This window comes from Cucurbita pepo, chromosome LG03, assembly GCF_002806865.2.
Source record: "Cucurbita pepo subsp. pepo cultivar mu-cu-16 chromosome LG03, ASM280686v2, whole genome shotgun sequence".
Lineage (NCBI taxonomy): Eukaryota > Viridiplantae > Streptophyta > Magnoliopsida > Cucurbitales > Cucurbitaceae > Cucurbita > Cucurbita pepo.
Window position 1 is genome coordinate 6,889,153 of NC_036640.1, and position 19,585 is coordinate 6,908,737.

At 37.7% G+C, this 19,585-nt stretch overlaps 3 protein-coding genes across 11 annotated transcripts in view; 1 reads left to right on the top strand and 2 right to left on the bottom strand.

The window, feature by feature from the left end:
- Positions 1–2,896, bottom strand: part of LOC111789739 — a 4,959-nt gene extending 2,063 nt beyond the window's left edge. The window contains exons 1-3 of the mRNA XM_023670412.1: positions 2,459–2,896; positions 1,706–2,341; positions 25–1,617 (exon numbers count right to left, since the gene is read on the bottom strand). Of these exons, the coding sequence (XP_023526180.1) occupies positions 25–1,617; positions 1,706–2,341; positions 2,459–2,896 (2,667 nt within the window). The remainder of the gene's footprint in view (positions 1–24; positions 1,618–1,705; positions 2,342–2,458) is intronic.
- Positions 2,897–4,512: 1,616 nt separating this feature from the next.
- LOC111789781 (transcription termination factor MTERF4, chloroplastic-like) lies at positions 4,513–6,729 on the top strand. The gene is made up of 2 exons (XM_023670469.1): positions 4,513–4,641; positions 5,007–6,729. Exon 2 carries the CDS (start codon positions 5,018–5,020, stop codon positions 6,572–6,574), a length of 1,557 nt encoding a protein of 518 aa, XP_023526237.1. The 5' UTR covers positions 4,513–4,641; positions 5,007–5,017; the 3' UTR covers positions 6,575–6,729.
- A 726-nt stretch (positions 6,730–7,455) lies between these two features.
- On the bottom strand, positions 7,456–17,598 carry LOC111790897 (protein EMBRYO SAC DEVELOPMENT ARREST 30). 9 transcript variants are annotated; one of them, XM_023672012.1, is made up of 12 exons: positions 17,494–17,598; positions 17,172–17,256; positions 16,796–17,007; positions 16,625–16,709; positions 14,450–14,520; positions 14,202–14,290; positions 13,855–14,098; positions 11,496–11,608; positions 11,174–11,264; positions 10,934–11,062; positions 8,772–9,325; positions 7,456–8,180 (listed from the first exon to the last, which is right to left on the bottom strand). In XM_023672012.1, exons 3-12 carry the CDS (start codon positions 16,955–16,957, stop codon positions 7,745–7,747), a joined length of 1,974 nt encoding a protein of 657 aa, XP_023527780.1. In that variant the 5' UTR covers positions 16,958–17,007; positions 17,172–17,256; positions 17,494–17,598; the 3' UTR covers positions 7,456–7,744. The 9 variants fall into 9 exon arrangements, with proteins under 9 accessions (XP_023527780.1, XP_023527783.1, XP_023527778.1 ...); XM_023672015.1 differs by lacking the exon at positions 17,494–17,598 and adding an exon at positions 17,324–17,474 and having other exon boundaries at positions 16,796–17,001; XM_023672010.1 differs by lacking the exon at positions 17,494–17,598 and adding an exon at positions 17,324–17,474.
- Between the last annotated feature and the right edge of the window lie 1,987 nt (positions 17,599–19,585).

Genomic DNA, 19,585 nt, shown 5'->3' on the forward strand with positions numbered 1-19,585 from the left:
AAAGTCGGAAGCATCGGTTTCTACTTCAAATGGCTTTGTGATGTCAACCAACCCGAGGACAGGACCCCTCGTCATGGTTGTTTTCAGATTTTCAAAGGCCATTTGACAATCATTCGACCACGACCAAGGGTGGTCTTTCTTCAACAGCTCTGTCAATGGGGCGGCTCGTCGTGAAAACCCTTCGACGAACCGCCTATAGTAGTTGGCTAGTCCTAAGAAGGACCTCAACTCAGATACGGAAGTAGGAACCTTCCATTCTTGGATAGCTTTTATCTTGTCGCTATCCATACTGATTTGTCCACATCTGACGACATGTCCAAGGAAGTGGATGCATGTTTGTGCGAATGCACATTTCTCCTTCTTCACATACAGCTGGTTCTGCCGGAGCTTGTCAAACACTAACTTCAAGTGCACTTTGTGTTCCTCGAGGGTTGTGCTGTAAACAACAATGTCGTCGAGGTATACTATGACGAACTGATCCAGGTATTCGTAGAAAACCTGGTTCATCAACGTGCAGAACGTAGCTGGGGCGTTTGTCAAGCCAAAGGGCATTACTAGGAATTCGAAGGCCCCATATCTTGTTACGCACGTCGTCTTGGGTTCGTCCCCTTCGGCAATACGTACTTGATAATATCCCGATCGTAAGTCCAATTTCGTGAAGTACTTGGCCCCGTGAAGTTGGTCGAACAAGTCGGATATTATCGGCAGAGGATATTTGTTGCGTACTGTCACCTTGTTTAAGGCTCTATAGTCTATGCACAGACGCAACGTCCCATCCTTCTTCTTCTGGAATAGTACGGGGGCTCCATAAGGGGCCTTTGCCGGGCGAATGAATCCCGCCTTCAGCAACTCGTCTAGTTGTTTCCTCAATTCGGCTAGCTCGGGTGGAGCCATCCGGTATGCATTCTTTGCGGGCGGCTTAACCCCGGGGAGGAGTTCGATTTCATGGTCAATGCCTCGACGAGGTGGTAGTGTTTGTGGTAGACTCTCTGGCATTATGTCGGTATAGCTGTCTAATACTTCCTTGATTTCCTCTGGGACAGTCTCTTCGGTGGTTGCTTCTTCTATCAGTGGTATGGCCATGAATGTAGGTTCCTCTCGTGCGAGTCCCCTTTTCAGTTGTATGGCCGAGATCATTCGAAGATTACCTGGTTGCTTGATGCTTGCAGGTATTACTATGGGGTTACGGTCGGTGATCACCAAGCATTTTGCCAATGGCATTGGGATGACCTTGTGTTCTAGGAGGAACTCCATCCCAAGTACCACATCGAAGTCGTCCATGCGAACCACGACAAGGTCTAGCTCTCCAGTCCAATCCCCTATTTTGAAGGGGACTCCTTTGGAAACTCCCACAATAGGCAAGGCCTCGGAGTTGACAGCTTTCATTTTCCCCGGGTCTTTTCCTATGGTGAGTCCCAATCTTCTGGCTTCTTGATCAGCAATGAAGTTGTGGGTTGCTCCAGAGTCTATCAGAGTGCTCTTGCTCAGTCGAGAGTTTATTGTGGCATCTACGAACATAAGCCCTTTCTCTATTATCTCCTTCGGTTCGACTTTCCGTTGGAGGGCTGACAAGAATTTGTGCGCCCATTCGGGGGTTGTCGTGATCTTCCTTCTTGTCTAGCAAAGTCTCGAACCTTGCCTCATTGCTCTCTTGAATGGACACTTGGAGTGCAGTGAGAGAGGCCCGATGAGGACAGTAGGATACCTTGTGGGGGCCTTTACATAGTATGCATTGCAAAGGCGTCGTCGGGTGGTTCTTTTGGTGGTAAGGCCCTCGAGATGTCCCCGCTTGATTGTTCTGAGGAGGTCTATCCGTCCATCCATTCGATCTGTTGGGGCTTCCATTTCGATGGCCTGGTGGTCGGTATGGTTTGCCCCCATTGTTTGGGGCTGGTGTCGCTCTTCTTTGGGATCCTGCTTCGTTCCCACAGTCCACGAGTCTCTCGGCGCAGGCCATTGCGGCAGCTAGGGTTTGGACCCTGTTCTCATGTATCTTTGTTTTGGCCCACGGCTGTAGACCATTTATAAAGAAGAACACCTTGTCCTTCTCTGCTGTGCCCCTGATATCCAGCATCAGGGTTGAGAATTGTCTGACGTAGTCCCGTATGTTTCCAGTGTGTTTCAGGGCTACTATTTTCTCCATTGCTATGTGTCCTGCATTTTCGGGGAGGAATTGTTCCCTCAACTCTCTCTTGAGGTCCTCCCATGAGTCGATGGTGCACAATCCATCCTCGATGTCTTGCACCTTCGTACGCCACCACAGTTTGGCGTCGTCTACGAGATACATCGCAGCTACAGTCACCTTCTTGTCGTCGGTACAAGCCGTTGTGGCTTTGAAGTACTGTTCGACGTCGAAGATGAAGTTCTCCAACTCTTTGGCGTCCCGATTCCCTTTGAAGGCTCTAGGGTCCGGGAACCTTAGTTTGTTGGATCCTCCACTAGTTTGTCCAGCCGTGACACCTTCCACGGCTTTCATGGTAACTTCAATTCGAGTGCTCATGGCGGCCATCCTTTCTTGGAGGTCGTCGACTGTTGATCTGAATTCATCAGCCAATCCATTGAACAAACTCATCATTGTGTTTTGTAGTACGTCGAACTCTTCGCCACGTCCCTCTTTGTGTGCGACAGAGCTATCCGGACTATCAGACGGTTTTGGGCTGCTCGTAGGAGCAACTCTTTCTTCGAGCGAGGTCACTCGAAACAACAGTTCTGCGATTGGCAACCCGTCTAGGCGGTTGCCCATTGCGTCGACTTGGACGACTTTCTCACTCAGTTCGGTCACCCGTGTTTCCAGGAAACGGAGGGTGTCAGGGACTTCTTTGAGGAACAGCATTTCCTCCTCTATTAGCGTAAGCCGATCGGCTTGTGCTTTGGGTGTCGACTTTGTCGTCGACATGATCTCGGTCTGTATGACGTTACGGAGCTAACAAAGCTCTGATACCACTTGACACAATCGCACTTTCGAAGGCAGCGGACTAGCGATTGTGCGGCACTCACTTTCCAGCGACAAGTGAGTTAAGCCAATTTGTTCTTGCGTCGCCTACGGCCAAGCGACGTACGGTCGAGCCTCTAGCCTCGGTTTTAAAAGAAGGTTTTAGAAAACGAGGAGAGAGAGAGATTTTTGAAAGAGAGATTTTAGAAAGAGATGTTATATAAGCAAGCAAGAAGAGAAAGATAACAACGGCTTAGCATATATAACCTTGGGTAGGGAGAAGTTGACGACTAGTCATATCCTCCTATAGTACATTCTGGGCCATTTTAGTTCTGGCAGGCCTAGACATGATTTTCTTGAGGTGTCATACGCTCTAGAATTACAAAAGGAAAAACACTAAAATGAAAAGACATGACAAGGGTTTGGCTTGTCATGGGCATGCGGCCATGGGCAACATGCCCTGGACAAGCATGACCGTGACAACGGGCATGCGGCCATGAACAAGCCTGACTGTGACAATAAGCATATATTTTAGATTTTCAATTCAGCCTTTAAGAGTACAAATTGAGGTACAAGACTTATTGTTTTAGTCTTTTTACTCGTCTAAGCAAATAAAATACCAAATTTTCATATATAATAATAATTTTGATTATTTTATTATACAATTTAATATTATTCTTTTTTTATGAAAAGTCCAAGGTTACTAGTGTAATCTTGAACAATATGTTGTTGACACACAGGAAAATCATGTTCGAGTAACAACCTAAACAGTCTATAGTATATGAATAAGGTTGAGTACGTTATCCTGGTAACATTATTAATACGACTCACTTTGTAATCGTTACAAATGATTTGATCAAAATCATTCATGTGCAGACGCGAGTAGGGTATCCTATACAATGAATTTGTATAAAATTGAACTATGAAATATTTAAAACTACTAGCATTTTGATAATTAGACATACTTGTGATCCCGAGGTATATGTTGATAGGTCATAGAGACACTTACGACTTACAATATCCATAATCTTAGACTCTGATACCAACCGCAACGATATGAAAACCTCTATCTAAGCTTATTACCATGTGTAACACTAAATCATAAGAAAAACTTCCAAACTTATATATAAAATAAATAAAATAATCATAAACAAATATGGGTATTGAACTTATCAATCGAATATAACCAATATCTAATCAGACTCCCTTTACTTGTAAGAGTATATCTCGGATCTATGGATTACGTTATGAACGAAGTCCTACTCATGGGGACCCGGTCGAATTGGGAGAAGTTGTAGGTATTAGTGTAGGTCAATCTATTGGAGAACTGGGTACTCAACTAACATTAAGAACTTTTCATATTAGCAAAGTATTTGTAATCATACGTAATACCTCATTATTGTTACCAAAGTTTCGAACTCGATCGCGTATAATTTGATAAATGGAGGTCGAGGTCGATGTCGATGGCGATGAGATTATGAAAAATGAAAGTGTTTTTTTTTTTTTTTTCTCAACAATGTAATAAAATAAAAATTGTAAATGCATTTAGAAGTGAATTCAAATTTGGGTTATAAAAATGTGTAATCTATGGAAGCAAATGCATTGGAATACAAAGTTGTGCATTTAATTCTCAGCAGAGAGTCGCCCCCTGCCATCCCATCGCCCGCCGCCGTTCACTGCTCGCCGTTCCTCCTGCCGAAGGGATACTGGTATGTCTTCCTCTCCGTCTCTCAGGCGAACTGGCTGGCTTGCACTCATACTTCATTTCTTGATTCTCGTGTTGTTTAGGATTCGATAGTTACACTCTCATCGTCGTCCATCTTTAGGTTTTTAATGCTTTTCGTTTCCTCTGCGATTGAATTCATGAGAACTATACTGCTCGTTAACCATCGATAATCACCTGTAAACCTTGATCTTACGAATTAAGCTTTTTGAAGATTGGGAGATTATGCGAGTAAATGTAGTATTAGGGTTTATTATGTTCCTTGCTCTTACAGTTCTCTAATTGGAGATTGGCAAGATTCTATGGAGCTTCTCTGACTGATTGACGCTTTTTTATCTCTCTTTTTGGCAGTTTTGATTCAAATGACTGCATTGTCATTTCTGAGGCCAAGAAAATCTGCTAAGTTCTCTTTGGTTTTGGGTATTTCCCATCATATTTACGATAATTTGGGCTTATTCTACCCCAAGATCACCAAATCCTTCCTGAATCCATGCGCACACCAATCGCTCATTCAAAGCTTTTGTAGGGTTTTACCTTTAGGCGTACTGTATTCGACTCAATCCTCCAAACTTCATGAATATGAGATGCCTACAGTCACCTGGGGAGCTGTTCAAGGGCGCAAAGAAAAGCTTGTGTCCCGAGTCATAATCTGTGACTACTTGAAGAGTTTGGGAATTGTTCCTGATGAATTAGAACACTTAGAGCTTCCTTCTACAGTTGAAGTCATGAGAGAGCGTGTTGAGTTTCTTCAGAAGTTAGGATTGACAATCGATGACATTAACGAATTCCCCTTAATGCTAGGCTGTAGTGTTCGAAAAAATATGATACCAGTTCTAGGTTACTTGGAGAAAATTGGGATTCCGAGGCCGAAACTTGGAGAATTTATTAAGAATTATCCTCAGGTCTTGCACGCCAGTGTCATTGTTGAGCTTGCTCCTGTTGTTAAACTTCTTCGTGGGCTCGATGTGGAGAAAGAAGATATTGGATATGTCCTCCAGAAGCACCCTGAGCTTCTGGGTTACAAGCTTGAAGGGACAATGAGTACATCTGTTGCATATCTTGTGAGTATAGGTGTTAACCCGAGAGATATCGGACCAATGGTCACACAGTACCCGTACTTTTTGGCGATGAGAGTTGGAACCATGATCAAACCCCTTGTTGATTTTATTGTTTCGTTAGGTTTGCCAAAGAAGATAGTAGCAAGAATGCTTGAGAAGCGAGCATACATACTTGGTTACGATCTCGAAGAGACTGTGAGACCGAATATCGATTGCTTGCTAAGCTTTGGGATTAGAAAGGAGCTGCTTCCTTCAGTAATTGCACACTATCCACAAATTCTTGGGTTGCCTTTGAAAGCTAAGTTGTCTGCTCAGCAATTCTTCTTTGACCTAAAGCTCAAGATTGATCCTGCAGGGTTTGCACAAGTGATTGAAAAAATGCCACAGATACTCAGCCTTCACCAACACGTGATAATGAAACCAGTAGAGTTCCTTCTCGGGCGCGGTATACCCTCCTCTGATGTAGCTAAGATGGTTGTGAAATGTCCCCAGCTGGTCGCTTGTCGGGTGGAACTCATGAAAAACAGTTACTACTACTTCAAGTCGGAGATGGGTAGGCCAATTAAGGAGCTTGTGGAGTTCCCGGAATATTTTACGTATAGTTTGGAATCGAGAATAAAACCGAGGTATGAGAGGGTGCAGAGGAAGGGGATCAGATGCTCATTGAACTGGTTTCTCAACGTGAGTGAGCAGAGATTTGAGGAGAGATTGAAGGGTGATTTCATTGAAACAGAGAGTTTGGGGCCATCATTTTGTATGGGAGGAAGGTTAGAGGTGCCAGGGAACGAAACTATTGTGTCAGATGATGAGGAGGATGAGTGTGATGAAGAGTTTCTTCACAGACGCATTGTTTCTCTTTAGAAAATTCCTCCTTTTACTTATTCAATATTTGATGTTATAGATGCATTAAATGAGTTCTTGGCAGGATATTATTAAGGCTCCGTTTGGTCTGTTATGCTCTCTTTTCTAATGTTTTTAAAAATTTTAAAAATACAAGAAACCAAAAATTTTAAAAATTCCAAATCCTCTTTATGCTCGATCTATCTCTAGCTTAATTTGGTATTTAGTTTCTTTGTCTTCATGGGGGCATTTCCAATGGCTAACTCATGTCATCCTGTTCTAACTGATATTAGATAAGCTTCACTTCTATATTCTATAGCTTAGAATAAGGGGGCTAGGTTCATGAGTCCATTGTTCTACTTAAGTTCTTTGTTGTTCACAAGTTATCTACTTAAGTTCTTCTACTAAATATCCTATTTAGGGTTAGGGTTAAGTTCACGTGTTGGGACAATAGTATTTTTGAGATAAGACATTTAAACTTATTTCTTGAACACGATTCACTCATTACCAACCATACATTATCAACCATATATTGTTCAAGGTTACACTAATAAACTTTGCAATAAAAAATTTAATCAACTAATAAACTTTGCAATAAAAAATTTAATCAAGAGAAGACCACGATAACACGATGATCACAAGAGAGAGAATACCAAAATTGAGGCATCAAAATCATTCCTGCACAGACGATGGACAACGATGGTGCAATGATGACGTTTGATCAGAACGAGGGCACAGGAGATCAGTGTTGGATGCTCAACGAGGGAGGCAAAGGCGACAATGATCGATTATAGGTAAAAAAAAACATAAGGAAGAAGGTTGAGCCGATGGAATCCGCTAAGTACTATAAGACTAAATTTAAAAAAAAAAAAAAAAAAAAAAAAAAAAAAAAAAANGCCAAGTTCAAAAGAAAATAGTTTTTGTATTATTGAAATGTCTATAAAATGTAAAGAATTATATACTACTCGTATATGGAAAATATTTGTTTGGAACATACTACAACTTCACACTTTCAAATTTCTTTGACAAGGAAAAAAAATGATACAACTATACTTTTCTTGATGATTTCAATATTGGAGAAAAATGTTCATGAATCGCCATGCACTATATTTTCTATAAACGCTGCTATCCTCTACACAAAAAAATTTCTCATTTCCGAACCACCATCGTATCATTTCTACTCACCCGATTTTAGTCGTTGGGATCCATTTCCTCGTCCTGGTCGATGAGATTATCCAAATAGCTTTTACCACTGTTGTAATAAGACTCTGCTTGTTCTGATGATTCCATATCTTCATCCCCTTTATTATCCCCTTCCTCGGCCAAGTCCAATGATTCGATTTTTCGACCTTCTGACATCCAGTTGGGGCACTTCTCTTCGTCCCCGTAAACAGTTTTTCCGTTCTCCTTCACAAGATGGTCAGGAGTTTCAACAGAAGATATTCTACAGAAGCACTCTGGAAGCGGATGTGACAGAAACGACGTAGGCTTCGAGAAGATGGCCTGCTTCACCAGGCCTTCCTCACCCAAGCTCTTGTTAAGATGCTCCTGCACTAAAAGTGTCCAGTTGTGCATCGGATGATACAAATTTTCACGGCTACTGTTCAAAAGATTTGCCAGGTATTTCCTGTTAACAACAATGATACCCGTCAGAAAGGTTTCATACTACATTTTATCACAAGGTATAATGGATGGGGAACTGCTGCATATATAGATTAACCAATATTCTAAGATTCAATACACAAATATCGATGCACATTGGGGTAAGCTCTTTGATACTACTCAACTGATTTGAGTTATATATGTTTGACCAAGAGATTAGAGGTTTGGATCTTCAAGTCTATAGGTCAAACTAAAAATAAAGACTAAAAAAATAATATATAAAAAAAAATCTCCTTGAACCTACGATAGCAAGCGATCATTCGCCAATACCCGTAAGTTACATTCCAGAGAGAATCCACAACCCATGTAACAGTAGACATAGGACCGTTAGCCAACAATTGGCTAAATGTACCCAAAATATATGGATGTCATCAACTCCTTAATGAACTTGCCCAAATAGTGATTTCTTTTGAAAATTAATAGTAAGTTAATCAACAAGTGTCAACTTACGTATCTAATATGATTTGAAAATAAAGAGGAATTCTTAGTCAACTGTTCAAATCCTATTATAAGCATAAGCTAATAACTAATGAGTGATGGTTCATCATTAATCTACCTGTCAGGTCGATACGTTCTAGATGAAGAACTCTCGTACAGTCGTTGTCCCATGACCAAGCTTGAAAAATCAGGCCAACTGCTACCATCATTGTTAAAACCCGGGAAGAATGCATCAGCTTCAAGACAAACCATGTAATCAAGAGCATCCAAAAGCAACCGGTGGGCTTGTAATCTCCTATCCATTGGTGATGGGTCAGGTTCTTTATCAGTCTCAGTAATCCAACCATACCATCCTTCTTTTTCATGACGATAGATAGGTCTATCTGGAGGTGGAGGAAGAGGTCTTGGACGAGGACCAGCCTTGTTCCACTCATCTTTCAGTTGTTGCTTACTTTTAGAAGGAGGCGGTCGGTAAAGATCAAGAGGAAGAGTGGTCTCAGGTCCAAACAAGGAATCCAACTCCTCCTTGCTGCAAAAAGAAGTACGATCAACCACATTGTTAAACATGGCACGTAGAGGGATCAGCATGCGCTGACCACCAAACAATTCAGACCCTGCTACATAAATAATTGTTTTGGTAGGATATCCCATTGCCCGAAGGAGAACCCCGACCTGCAAAAGTTTTAACAGAAATAAGTTAGCCAAATTGTACCTCATTTACTGAAAGTTCAATGTAATCACTAAGGACAAGATACACAAAGAAAATGACACCTTGCATAAATCAATGTTCTGGCCTCAAAATCCCTATTTTTTTTAGCACATGCGATGAACTTGGAAAAAGAATCTGCAGTAAAATATCAAAGATGCAATCTGATTCTCCTGCATCCCTTGCCAAATGACCATGTTACTTGGCATGACCATGTTACTTATTGGACTTGAACTGAAGATTATCCCAACAAACCAATATAGGTCCTTTTATCATGCTTTGTCCTCACTCACATGCTTCTTAGGAAAATTCTTAATTGGTCACACAACTTACAATTGCTTCAGCCAAACATGCTTAACTTTGAGCCACCGAAAAGTATTATTGGTATAAATGGTGACTATCCATTCTTTTAAGCATTTCTAACCTTCATATTGACATTTCTAACCTTCATATTCTCAAGATGATTCTCATTTCAGATGTAGTCTTGGTTTATTCATGTTCTCTTCCTTTATTTTGCATCACCAAAAAATAATAATAATAATAAATAAAATAAAATAAAAACTCAACTCTACACATAGAACAGTCGAGATCACTATTAATTCTGTAATGAAAAAGCAAGACTTCCATTGAAGTAAAAAGAAGTATGAAGTAGGCTGCAACTAAAGATAGCCTCAGTTTTATATTCTGTAAGAGGAATCAGAGGACTTTTTTTGGCATTATGGATGGTCCATGGTTTTTTAAAATTGATTACCGGCATACATGCTCGGTGGTCAGTATCTACGTGCTAGTTAAGGTCGGGTAAGATAATCCTAATTCAAGGTAGGTCATGAGCGAGTTAGCCCATTTTTAAAAGAAATTGGTCCCTTGATTTTGCTTGTTATTGCGGTGTATGTATCCCAGCAGAAGAGTGTCTTATGTAATAGTTTTAATACTCATCCTTTTTCAAAATAATTTTCAGGTAAAGGCAAGACTGTGGAATGGGGATGACGAGTATAGTTATCAGACAGACCATGAAATAATTATGAGATTTATGTTTCCAAAATAGCTTCCGCATTTAATGTTTCTATTTTAGGGGACTCTTAGTATATGGGAACTAGGGAGGTTGTGATTAAACTGGTTATGCTTTTATGTTGAAATTTTTAGTAAATTTGTTTGTTTGTTTTACTAGATGTCGTTTCAATGTCTTTTAAAAGAGTACCCCAAGCGTGTTTTAATTTTTTAAAGCATTTTTTTGTTTTCAAAATGCAAAACCGATTATTTTTTAGTAACGGCCCTGTTTGATCCATATGCAAAACATTGGGTCATTACACGTTCGACTATTTCAACTATTGAACTAACTCGGAGTAGGTTATTAAAATATCAGGTTACCATCTTTACTTGAAAGCCTAGGATTTCTACAGCTGGTTTGTCTCTTATTTGGTAATCAAAATATCAGTCAGGAAGGTTTAACTTCAATAGTAGGCTGCATTTTAAAATGCAAGTGCTTTCATAAAAAGAAAGAACTAGTATGATTTCAAATAAATAACACAACCATAGAAAACTTGCATACAAAATGTGTATAGTCAAGCTCAAACCTCTTCAGGCATTAAAGGGCAGGTACCATTATCTCTCCGTTTGCGGGAATCTACGCTTAGTTCTTCCCTGATAATCCCTTTTTTGATCATCTGCGCCCTTTGATACTGTATGAGTTCCGTGTGCACATCCTAAAGAAATACGATAGAACTTACTCAAAATGATAAATTGTATGAAACTCATTGGGAATCAATAACCATTGAATTTTGAAACTATTATGCAGAACAGCCTCAAACGGCTACCTGAAAGAGTTCAGCACAGCCATGGTATGCCAGAGTATCTCTAACTAATCCAGGATGAAAAGCTAAGAATGGTTGGCCCCAAGCTCGTAACCTGTAATTGTAGAAGAAAATGTCAAGATTCATCATGTGCATGTACAGTTCAGGAATCCAGTGTACACGTAACCCTAAAGTATTAAATCATATTCTACACAGCAACGTGGAGCCATGTGTATGCAGATATTATCTTCTCAGTTTTCTTTTTTTCCCTCATCTACCATAAGCCATATGTAGAGTGCAAAAAAACGCGATTAAATCAAATTTCAGGACACTAGTCTGAAGATACCTTTGAACTATTTTCTTCCCAAGCATCTGAACTTCTGGCCGGAAGTCAAGTGCATGGAAGCCAACCCTGCATCTGAGCCTCTGGAGTTCGGACATGCCAGAAGGAAGGACCGACTGGAGATAGAAAATATAAAAAATGAAACTCCTCAACCATATGCATATTATCTACTCATTCGAAGAAAATGTAAAGCAACATGTACAGAAAATGTAGGGAATTTGCACCAATAAGGAAAGCTCACAAAACTTCCACCATGATAACACAAGTGATCATGTTTACCAAGTGGTCGTATGTACAAAATCTTCATGTTAAGGTATCAAATTAAGCATCCAAGGAAGAGGAATCTAAAATCATCATGTCCACATCTACAACATTGTAAGCAAATTATGCTCTCTTTTTGTAAGGTTTTAAACGTTCATGCCTCCTAGCGTTCTGAAAATAATTCAGTGACATCCAACGGGCTACTTAACAGGAAAAAATTGATTTTTTTAAGAAAATAATGATAAAAGAAGACCTTTCATTGATGATGATAGATTATGAGCCAAAAGCTATTTTCTTCCTTGAGGAGTTTATAGGAAAGCACCTTAAATAAAGTTGACTACAAAAGAAGAATGATTATAGAAGTATTAGAAAAGCACCAAAGGAAGTAATGGCACTTTGCTAAATCAAAAACCTCCTTCCATTCTCTTTCCTTCTCATTTTAGAATGTCTTTCCAGTCATATAGCCTATGAAATTTCTTTAACTGCATTTAACCATACGATCTGTCCTTCTTTTCATATTCAGACTTTACCATATTTTCTTTAGCCAACTAAGCCAAGACCCAGAAGGGATTAAGGATATGTTTGGGGTTCGCTTTTGAAATGAAAAAAAATGTTCTCATTAAGAATAGGTGTGTGCTTTCAAGGTGGGATATGGTGCTATGGATATGAATTTAGGGGAATCAGTTGGATACCCAAGGGCGTACGCTCTTCAAATAGTAAATCATCCACCACCAACTCTGAAATAAGGACATTTCTAGAACCTGGTCACCCAATCATAAAAGAAATTTTGATAATAAAATGCCAAGAAGCACGAACACTTTAGTTTGGCTAGCGCATCCATGTCTGACACTTGTTCGACACCTATCACACTTGTTAGTGTAATAGATGTGTTAGACTTTGGTTGTACAAAATCAAAGTAAGTTCGACGTTTGATAGATGTGCATCGAACACCTGTTAAGTATACTACTTGGATACATATATGACAAAAATAATAAATTGAGAGTGAGATACATCAAACTAAGTTTTTAAGCATATAAATGCATAAACTCATTGACTTTGAATTTTCCTCTCTTATAAAAATGATATATATTTTATTAAACATGTCCACGTCGTGTTTGTGTCCTAGATTTTAAAAATATGACATGCCATTTTGTTCGTGTCATGTCGTATTTGTCTCATACCAATATCCGTGCTTCTTGAATAGAGATGGAAAATGGGCAACAACAATCGATAAGGTGGAGAACACGTAATCAAATCTCCCCTATATGCCCATGTATTCCTCCTGAGACATCATACTTTTCCTACAATTCTTTTTTTCTATTTCCTTTTCGAAGCTTTGCAAAAGAAGAAATATTTGGTACTATATCTCCAATTTAGTGTTTAAAGATGTACAAGGCACTAAAAGGTTAAATTCATTTGGGACTAACTGCAAAGCAAAATATATATATATATATATGTGTGTGTGTGTGTGTGTGTGTGTATTTAATAAAATAAAAAAGGAGGAAAATTTTGAATAAATATACAAAACAAAATATGGTAATATGAGGAATAATTAGCGACTTTGTAAGAAATTGGTTAGAAGAATGAATGCTTGGCACTTATATTAGATTTTTTCCTTTGTAAGAAATTATTTCTCTTTTTAGATCATACAACCTCACTTCTCTTGTTGTCCGGTAGAAGTAATTTTCATAACTAGTTTGGCACTTTGTTTGCCTTCTTTGTAATTTCATTTCATCAATGAAAAAAAGAAATCTATGTTTCTCATAATATATGTGTTTGTGTGTGTGTGTGTGAAATCTTGGGACCCTGCAGATTCCATGCTTCCAGCTGAACTGTAATTACATGGGCTTTTTTAAATTACTTTACACTTTCCATCTTTACTTTATAAAGGAGAGTATATTTTGGTCTACAGTTTTAATTAAGGTGAGTATCTAGAACTGAAATTTACAATAGAAATCATGCATATACTGAAGTTCCCTAGAATTCCAACCATGGGCAGACAAGTTAAACATCAAAAAGGCGGAAAATAATGCAGACAAATTTAAACCATTTGGTTATCTTAATATCAAGACAAAACTTGTAAGCTTAGAAGTAAAGTTACCTGCAGGCATCCACCATCATTAAGAATCAAGCCAATGACCTTTGCATTCTTCAAGCTTGGAAGAACTTTCTGAAGATAATAGCTAGGAAAGGCTGAACTTTTGGGTTTAAATATAGGGAATTCATTTCTTTTCCTTGAAGCCTTCAAATTATCGGGCAAACTTTTTACGACGAATACGTCATTTTTAAGATAAGATATGAACTGTTCTTCATCGTAAAGATAAGAAAAGCTCTTGAATCTGCCACTGAACAATTACAACATGTGTAAGCAGTAAAATGTAGATTACTACCATAGGGAGCTTAAAGGGGAAAAGACAGGTAATAACTAGCATATTACTTAATATATACCTGATGCCTTTTGCGCGACTACTTTCTTGAATCTCAGGGAGGACTAGAGTTGCATTCAGAAGCCTGGATATAGCGACCAGATCACAGATCTAGAAAATTAAAAAGATATATATATTAATACTACAAAATTAAATTAAAGAACGGTCATGTTTTTCATATATCCAGATCACAGATCTAGAAAATTAAAAAGATATATATTAATACTAGAAAATTAAATTAAAAAAGATCATGTTTTTCATGTATCTTACCGATGATCTAATATTTGCAAAACCACCAAATATTTTTGCATATATGAAACCATTACTCTGTTCACTTGGAGCTGTAAGAAAAGAAGAAATTTAAGTTCAAAATAGAAAGTCAAGATCACATGAGTGGGTAGTAAACGATGTGCGTACATGTATAAGGGAAAAGAGATCACCACATCCATCACAACAACCATGCCATTGATAACTCGATAACAGAACTATTAATTTATTTTGTAATGGAAATGAATTTTCTTTTTTTAATAAAAGACCAACTTTCATCGAGAAAAAATGAAACAATGAAACAATATAAGGGCATACAAAAAACAAAGACCACAAAAGGAGAATCCAAGAGAAAAGGGAACTCCAATTATACAAAATAGGACCAAGCAAATAGTTACAATAAAGGTTCAACACCCATGCCCAAAGAGAAACATAATGAGCCCAAGCAAATAGTTACGATAATCCAACTCCACAGGGAAATGGACTTAAGGAGAAAACGCCAAAATCATTTTGCCAATAACCCCTTATTATGAGCCCTTAAATTCCCTAGCCCCAGTCCACCTAAGTGCATGGGCTTCCCAGCGATATTCCCATTAATAAGAAGTGTCCCATGACCTTCCTCCACCCCTTTACACAGAAAGTCCCTCATAATTTTTTTTCAATCTTTTACAAACTGAACACGGAGCTCTAAAGAGGGAGAAAAAAATGGGAATACCACTTAAAACCAACAAATTAGAATGTGGAAAAAAGCTTCTCTTCCAAGAGTAGGGACAGTGAATAATAATATGGTTCTGTGATTTTCAATGATACCAAGGACATCTCTGAAGCCTATCATAGGTGTGTAACCATTTGTGACTTCGTGCCCAAAGATGAAACTTTATCTTATTTCTCTGTCCTAATAATGAAAGCCACGTTATTCCACAAAACTCTAGCAATATCTTTTCGGTTGGGGCCAAATAGGAGTTGGAGAACTGAATCCTCATAAAAGAAGTGAAAAGACCAATTAGCCAAAGGTTTTTGAGGAGCTTTGCCCAACAAGCATGAGTAACAGGACACTGGAAAAAGATGAGGCAGTGGCTCTCAGAACTAAGCACACCAACTTGGAGAAAGGAGGTAAGTTGGCAATAGAACAAGGCCAAATCGGCTTTGCTGATAGGTTAATAGACTTAACAGGAAATTTACCATCATTGTTAAGAGACCATGCTTTGATATACAATAACTTGCTGCTCTAGAAAGATATACCTCTAACAGGAGCAATAATATGTTCTTGATGTTCTTCAAAAAGAAAAAGGCCTAGTTATGAGGAGCGGAAGAACAAATTCATTTACTTCCTTTGATTGATGATTGACAACCTATGAATAGGGGACACTAGAGATTGGTGCATTGATAACTTAGGGGCCTTCTCTATATCATTCTTGTTCAACCATACCAACGATAGATTGGAAGCTTTTCCCAAAATAATTTTGTAATTAACTTGAAAGTAGAAGATCACAAAGAAGTGATGAGCAGATGATGAACCATTAATGACAAACTATCTGAGACTTCTTTGTTGTGATAAAATCAGAGAATAGTACACTCAACAAAAATGTGGGATAGCAAGGTAATGACCTGGTGGAAGATAATAACTCTAATATATCTTACTGATATGTAGGTTTATAACTTGAATAATTCTGCATAAGTTTGTATATCTACTGCTTAAGTTGTACATTTTTATTCAGATGTAATAATGAAGCAAGCCCTTGCATTTCCTAATTATAGAAAGGTCTTGCCGAAGTAATCCTCCAATTATTACTAGCCTGATTCAAATAGTCATAGACCATTGCAAATTTCTAGTTGGAGAACAGTTCCAGAGGAGGATGGAGCAAACAGCTTATGTTGAATTAAACCCACTGCCGATTTTGATAGAGAGACGCTCTTAAAAAACTTTCCTNTAAATATGAGGAGAATTTACAATCTGAATCGGGCTCTTTTTGGCAGAAATTATGTGAAACAGTCTTGAAATAGGATATGCTGAAACTCAGTGAAACTTACAAAATAGTAAAGCGATCCAGAAGACCTGGTAGAGAAGTTAAATGCTCTAACCATTTTCGCAGTAAGACCTTCTTGATCAAACATTAACGATATAACTTGAAGCACCCAATCACAAAACAATACATAAAAACATCAAAACTCCATTACCGCGATAGCTACTTCGGGAGTTGGTATAGGGTTGCAACGAAGCTAATGGCTTCACAGCTCCCCACAACTTCTTGCTCCTATAACCCTGTGGCAATTGAGGCAAATTAAACTTAGCACATGGCCACAAACTATATTCAGAGAAAATAATTGAAGTAAACAGCTGATATCTACCTGCCCACCAATAATTGAAGAATTCAGCAAACTGGCCATCTGGGTGTTATACACCAAACTTACGCTCGAGGATTTAGCGATAGAGAGGTGAAGCAGCAGAGATGCCAAAGACAAGACAAGAACGAAAAGAGCAATCCATTTGATCTTTGATCTGAACAACATCTTGGCTCATCCAGGACAAATAGCGGTTACAACTCCACTACGTCCAAATTCTACATGCAACGCAATAATAACTGCAATTCATGTCCAGATCCAAGATCCAACCGCCGCACGCATCAAGAAGTAAGAATGAACAAAAAAAACGCGAGCGTCCAAGGTATAAACCCTAAGGAAATACATAGAAAGCAAAACCCAAAAGCATATTCAATTGGAATACCGTAAGAAGAAAAGCAAACCGACACCAAAATTGATACAGCGCAACAGCATTACATCCCAAAGAGAATAACACCAAATTCCCCGATCTGAAAAATGCAAGCATAGATTTGAAAAAGAAGAAGAAAAAGAAAAAGAAAAACGTATGAAACTAACCTTGAAATGAGCGAGAAGGGATTATTCGAACACATACAATCAAATCGGAAACCAATCAGGAGAGGAAAGAAGAAGCAGGAATTGCAGAAACAGCAGAGAGAGAACGGAAGAAGAGGAGAAATTAGAGAAGATCAGAGAGTGATGGAGAAGGGAGAAGAAGATTGGATTACCTGAAACTGAAGAAACAAACAAAGAAATGGGAGTTTTGAAAAAATAGAAGACGTCCGTTCCCTTCAACCCACTGTTCACTACTTACACTACACCCACTGCCTTCCGCTCTCTCCTTTCCATTATAAATATATATATTATTATATGATATTATGATGCGTTTAAAAATTTGAAGTCAATTGTCTTTACCTGAAAATATGTTAATAAAATAAAATATTTTCAATTTCGATTTATTTTTCTGTTCATCAACGGTACTCCACACATACGCGCTAAGAATCACCGGTGGATTTATCTACGTTGTTATTTTTTTTTTTTTTTTTTTTTTTGCNTTTATTAATTTTAATTAATTGATTGATGTTTTGATCATAACAAATCCACCTTTAATTATTAACCATTTTCAGTATTTTAAACTGTCTACCGTATAAGGTTGGAAATAACGATTTCAACCACTTTTCAATCACTCAAATCAGAGCTAAAACGAATAAATTACAGTCGATACAACATACCCGACGTGATGTGGCACCTAAAAATGATGGACAAGTCAAAGTACGACACTTATTATTATATTTTTAAATAAAATTATTTTTACAAGATATAAATTTGAATCTAACGTTATTTTTATTATTAATATATTATATTATTATATTCTTATATTTTAAAATTTGGGTGGTTATTCACGACCTTTTAATTATTATATTATTATATTTATAATAAATTTTGTTTACTGCATTGGTTTTTATTATTTTTATATTATATTATTATATTTAAAAAAATTAAATAAATGAATTTAAAAAATTTTCTTATTTATTTACTTTTAATCTTCCTCTTCCATTACTTCTAATACAATTCAATGGTCAATATTAATTCATACTTTTTGTCTACTTTACCGTCTCTATATAAACTCATCAATTTCCCCCACATTTTTAACACACAACTCCCATAAATTTTTCAATCCTCATTGAAAGTCTCCATTGTCTCCATTGTTTTGTTGCTCTCACGAAGCTTCTAATTTTATTTTTATTCATTCCAATTTTATTTTTATTCATCTTATTAGAGAGATTTTTATTGTATTGTGAGAAAATAGGTGTGAGTGCTTCAAATTGTAAATCTACTCTTTGAGAGAGTTATGGTGTGTTACTACCAAATTCAAATACTTCTACCGGTTTGATCCTGCGTCGTAGAAAGAATTGAGTTTGCTCTTGAACTCATAAAAAGAGCGGTGTAGCGGTTTGGCTCTGATCCATGGAAAGAGTCGAGAAAGTTTTTTATTCAAATTCCCAAGAGGCGCTTGGGGAGTGGAGTAAGTCGAATTTGACCGAATCACTATAAAACTATCATATTTTCTAACTCTTTTCTATTTAATTTCAAAATTATTATTGTGATTTCTTACATATTCTAGTTCATTATTGTTTTGACTTCAATTATTTTGTTCTAGTAATTATCATCTTTTTACTTATTTGTAAAAAGTTTCATAATTAGAAAAATTAATAACGTTTAAATACTTTTATCGTTAACCCCATTCACCCCCTCTAGGGTTGCCATACCGATCCAACAAACTTTCCCCTAGGTTTGATTGGGCTAGCACAGACTTAGGCTATCGAAAAATTTGTAGAAAAGAAAATGAACGTAAAAATGTTGTGATGTATGTATTTGTACATATCATAAGTATAGAAATAATTCATGATCGTATGAGCATACAACGTACATGAGGTCTCGTATTTATATATTATAACTGGAAAAGTAATTCATGTAGAATGAAATGATCCACATAATACTTCCATACATAATATGACTGTACATATCCATGAAATTTAAATCATATCGAGTTAATGTACAAAAAGAATATCACATCGACCACAACATCATAGTCTAGCTGAATAAAGGAAGAGAAAATGAATGTAGCTAGGTCACTGGCTCTCTGGGACTAACTCTAAGTTTTGTAGCTTTAGGCGAGCTTATGTAAAGCATTGGACCCTATGAGTCTCAATCTCGAAATCTGGCACTATTGAGGTCTTTATTGAATTGTTGACCCTCATCCCATAGTATCTCATGTACTTGCCCTATTTAGGCTTTAATCGTCTCACAGTGGCTTAT

Bases quoted from the DNA above. Each gene is read 5' to 3' on its own strand.
- LOC111789781 (XM_023670469.1), top strand. From the start codon at position 5,018: ATGACTGCATTGTCATTTCTGAGGCCAAGAAAATCTGCTAAGTTCTCT.
- LOC111790897 (XM_023672012.1), bottom strand. From the start codon at position 16,957: ATGTTGTTCAGATCAAAGATCAAATGGATTGCTCTTTTCGTTCTTGTC. The intron at 16,710-16,795 runs GTAGATATCAGC...CAATTGCCACAG, and splicing joins CTTCAATTATTGGTGGGCAG to GGTTATAGGAGCAAGAAGTT. The intron at 11,609-13,854 runs GTAACTTTACTT...TTCTATCTCCAG, and splicing joins ATGATGGTGGATGCCTGCAG to TCGGTCCTTCCTTCTGGCAT.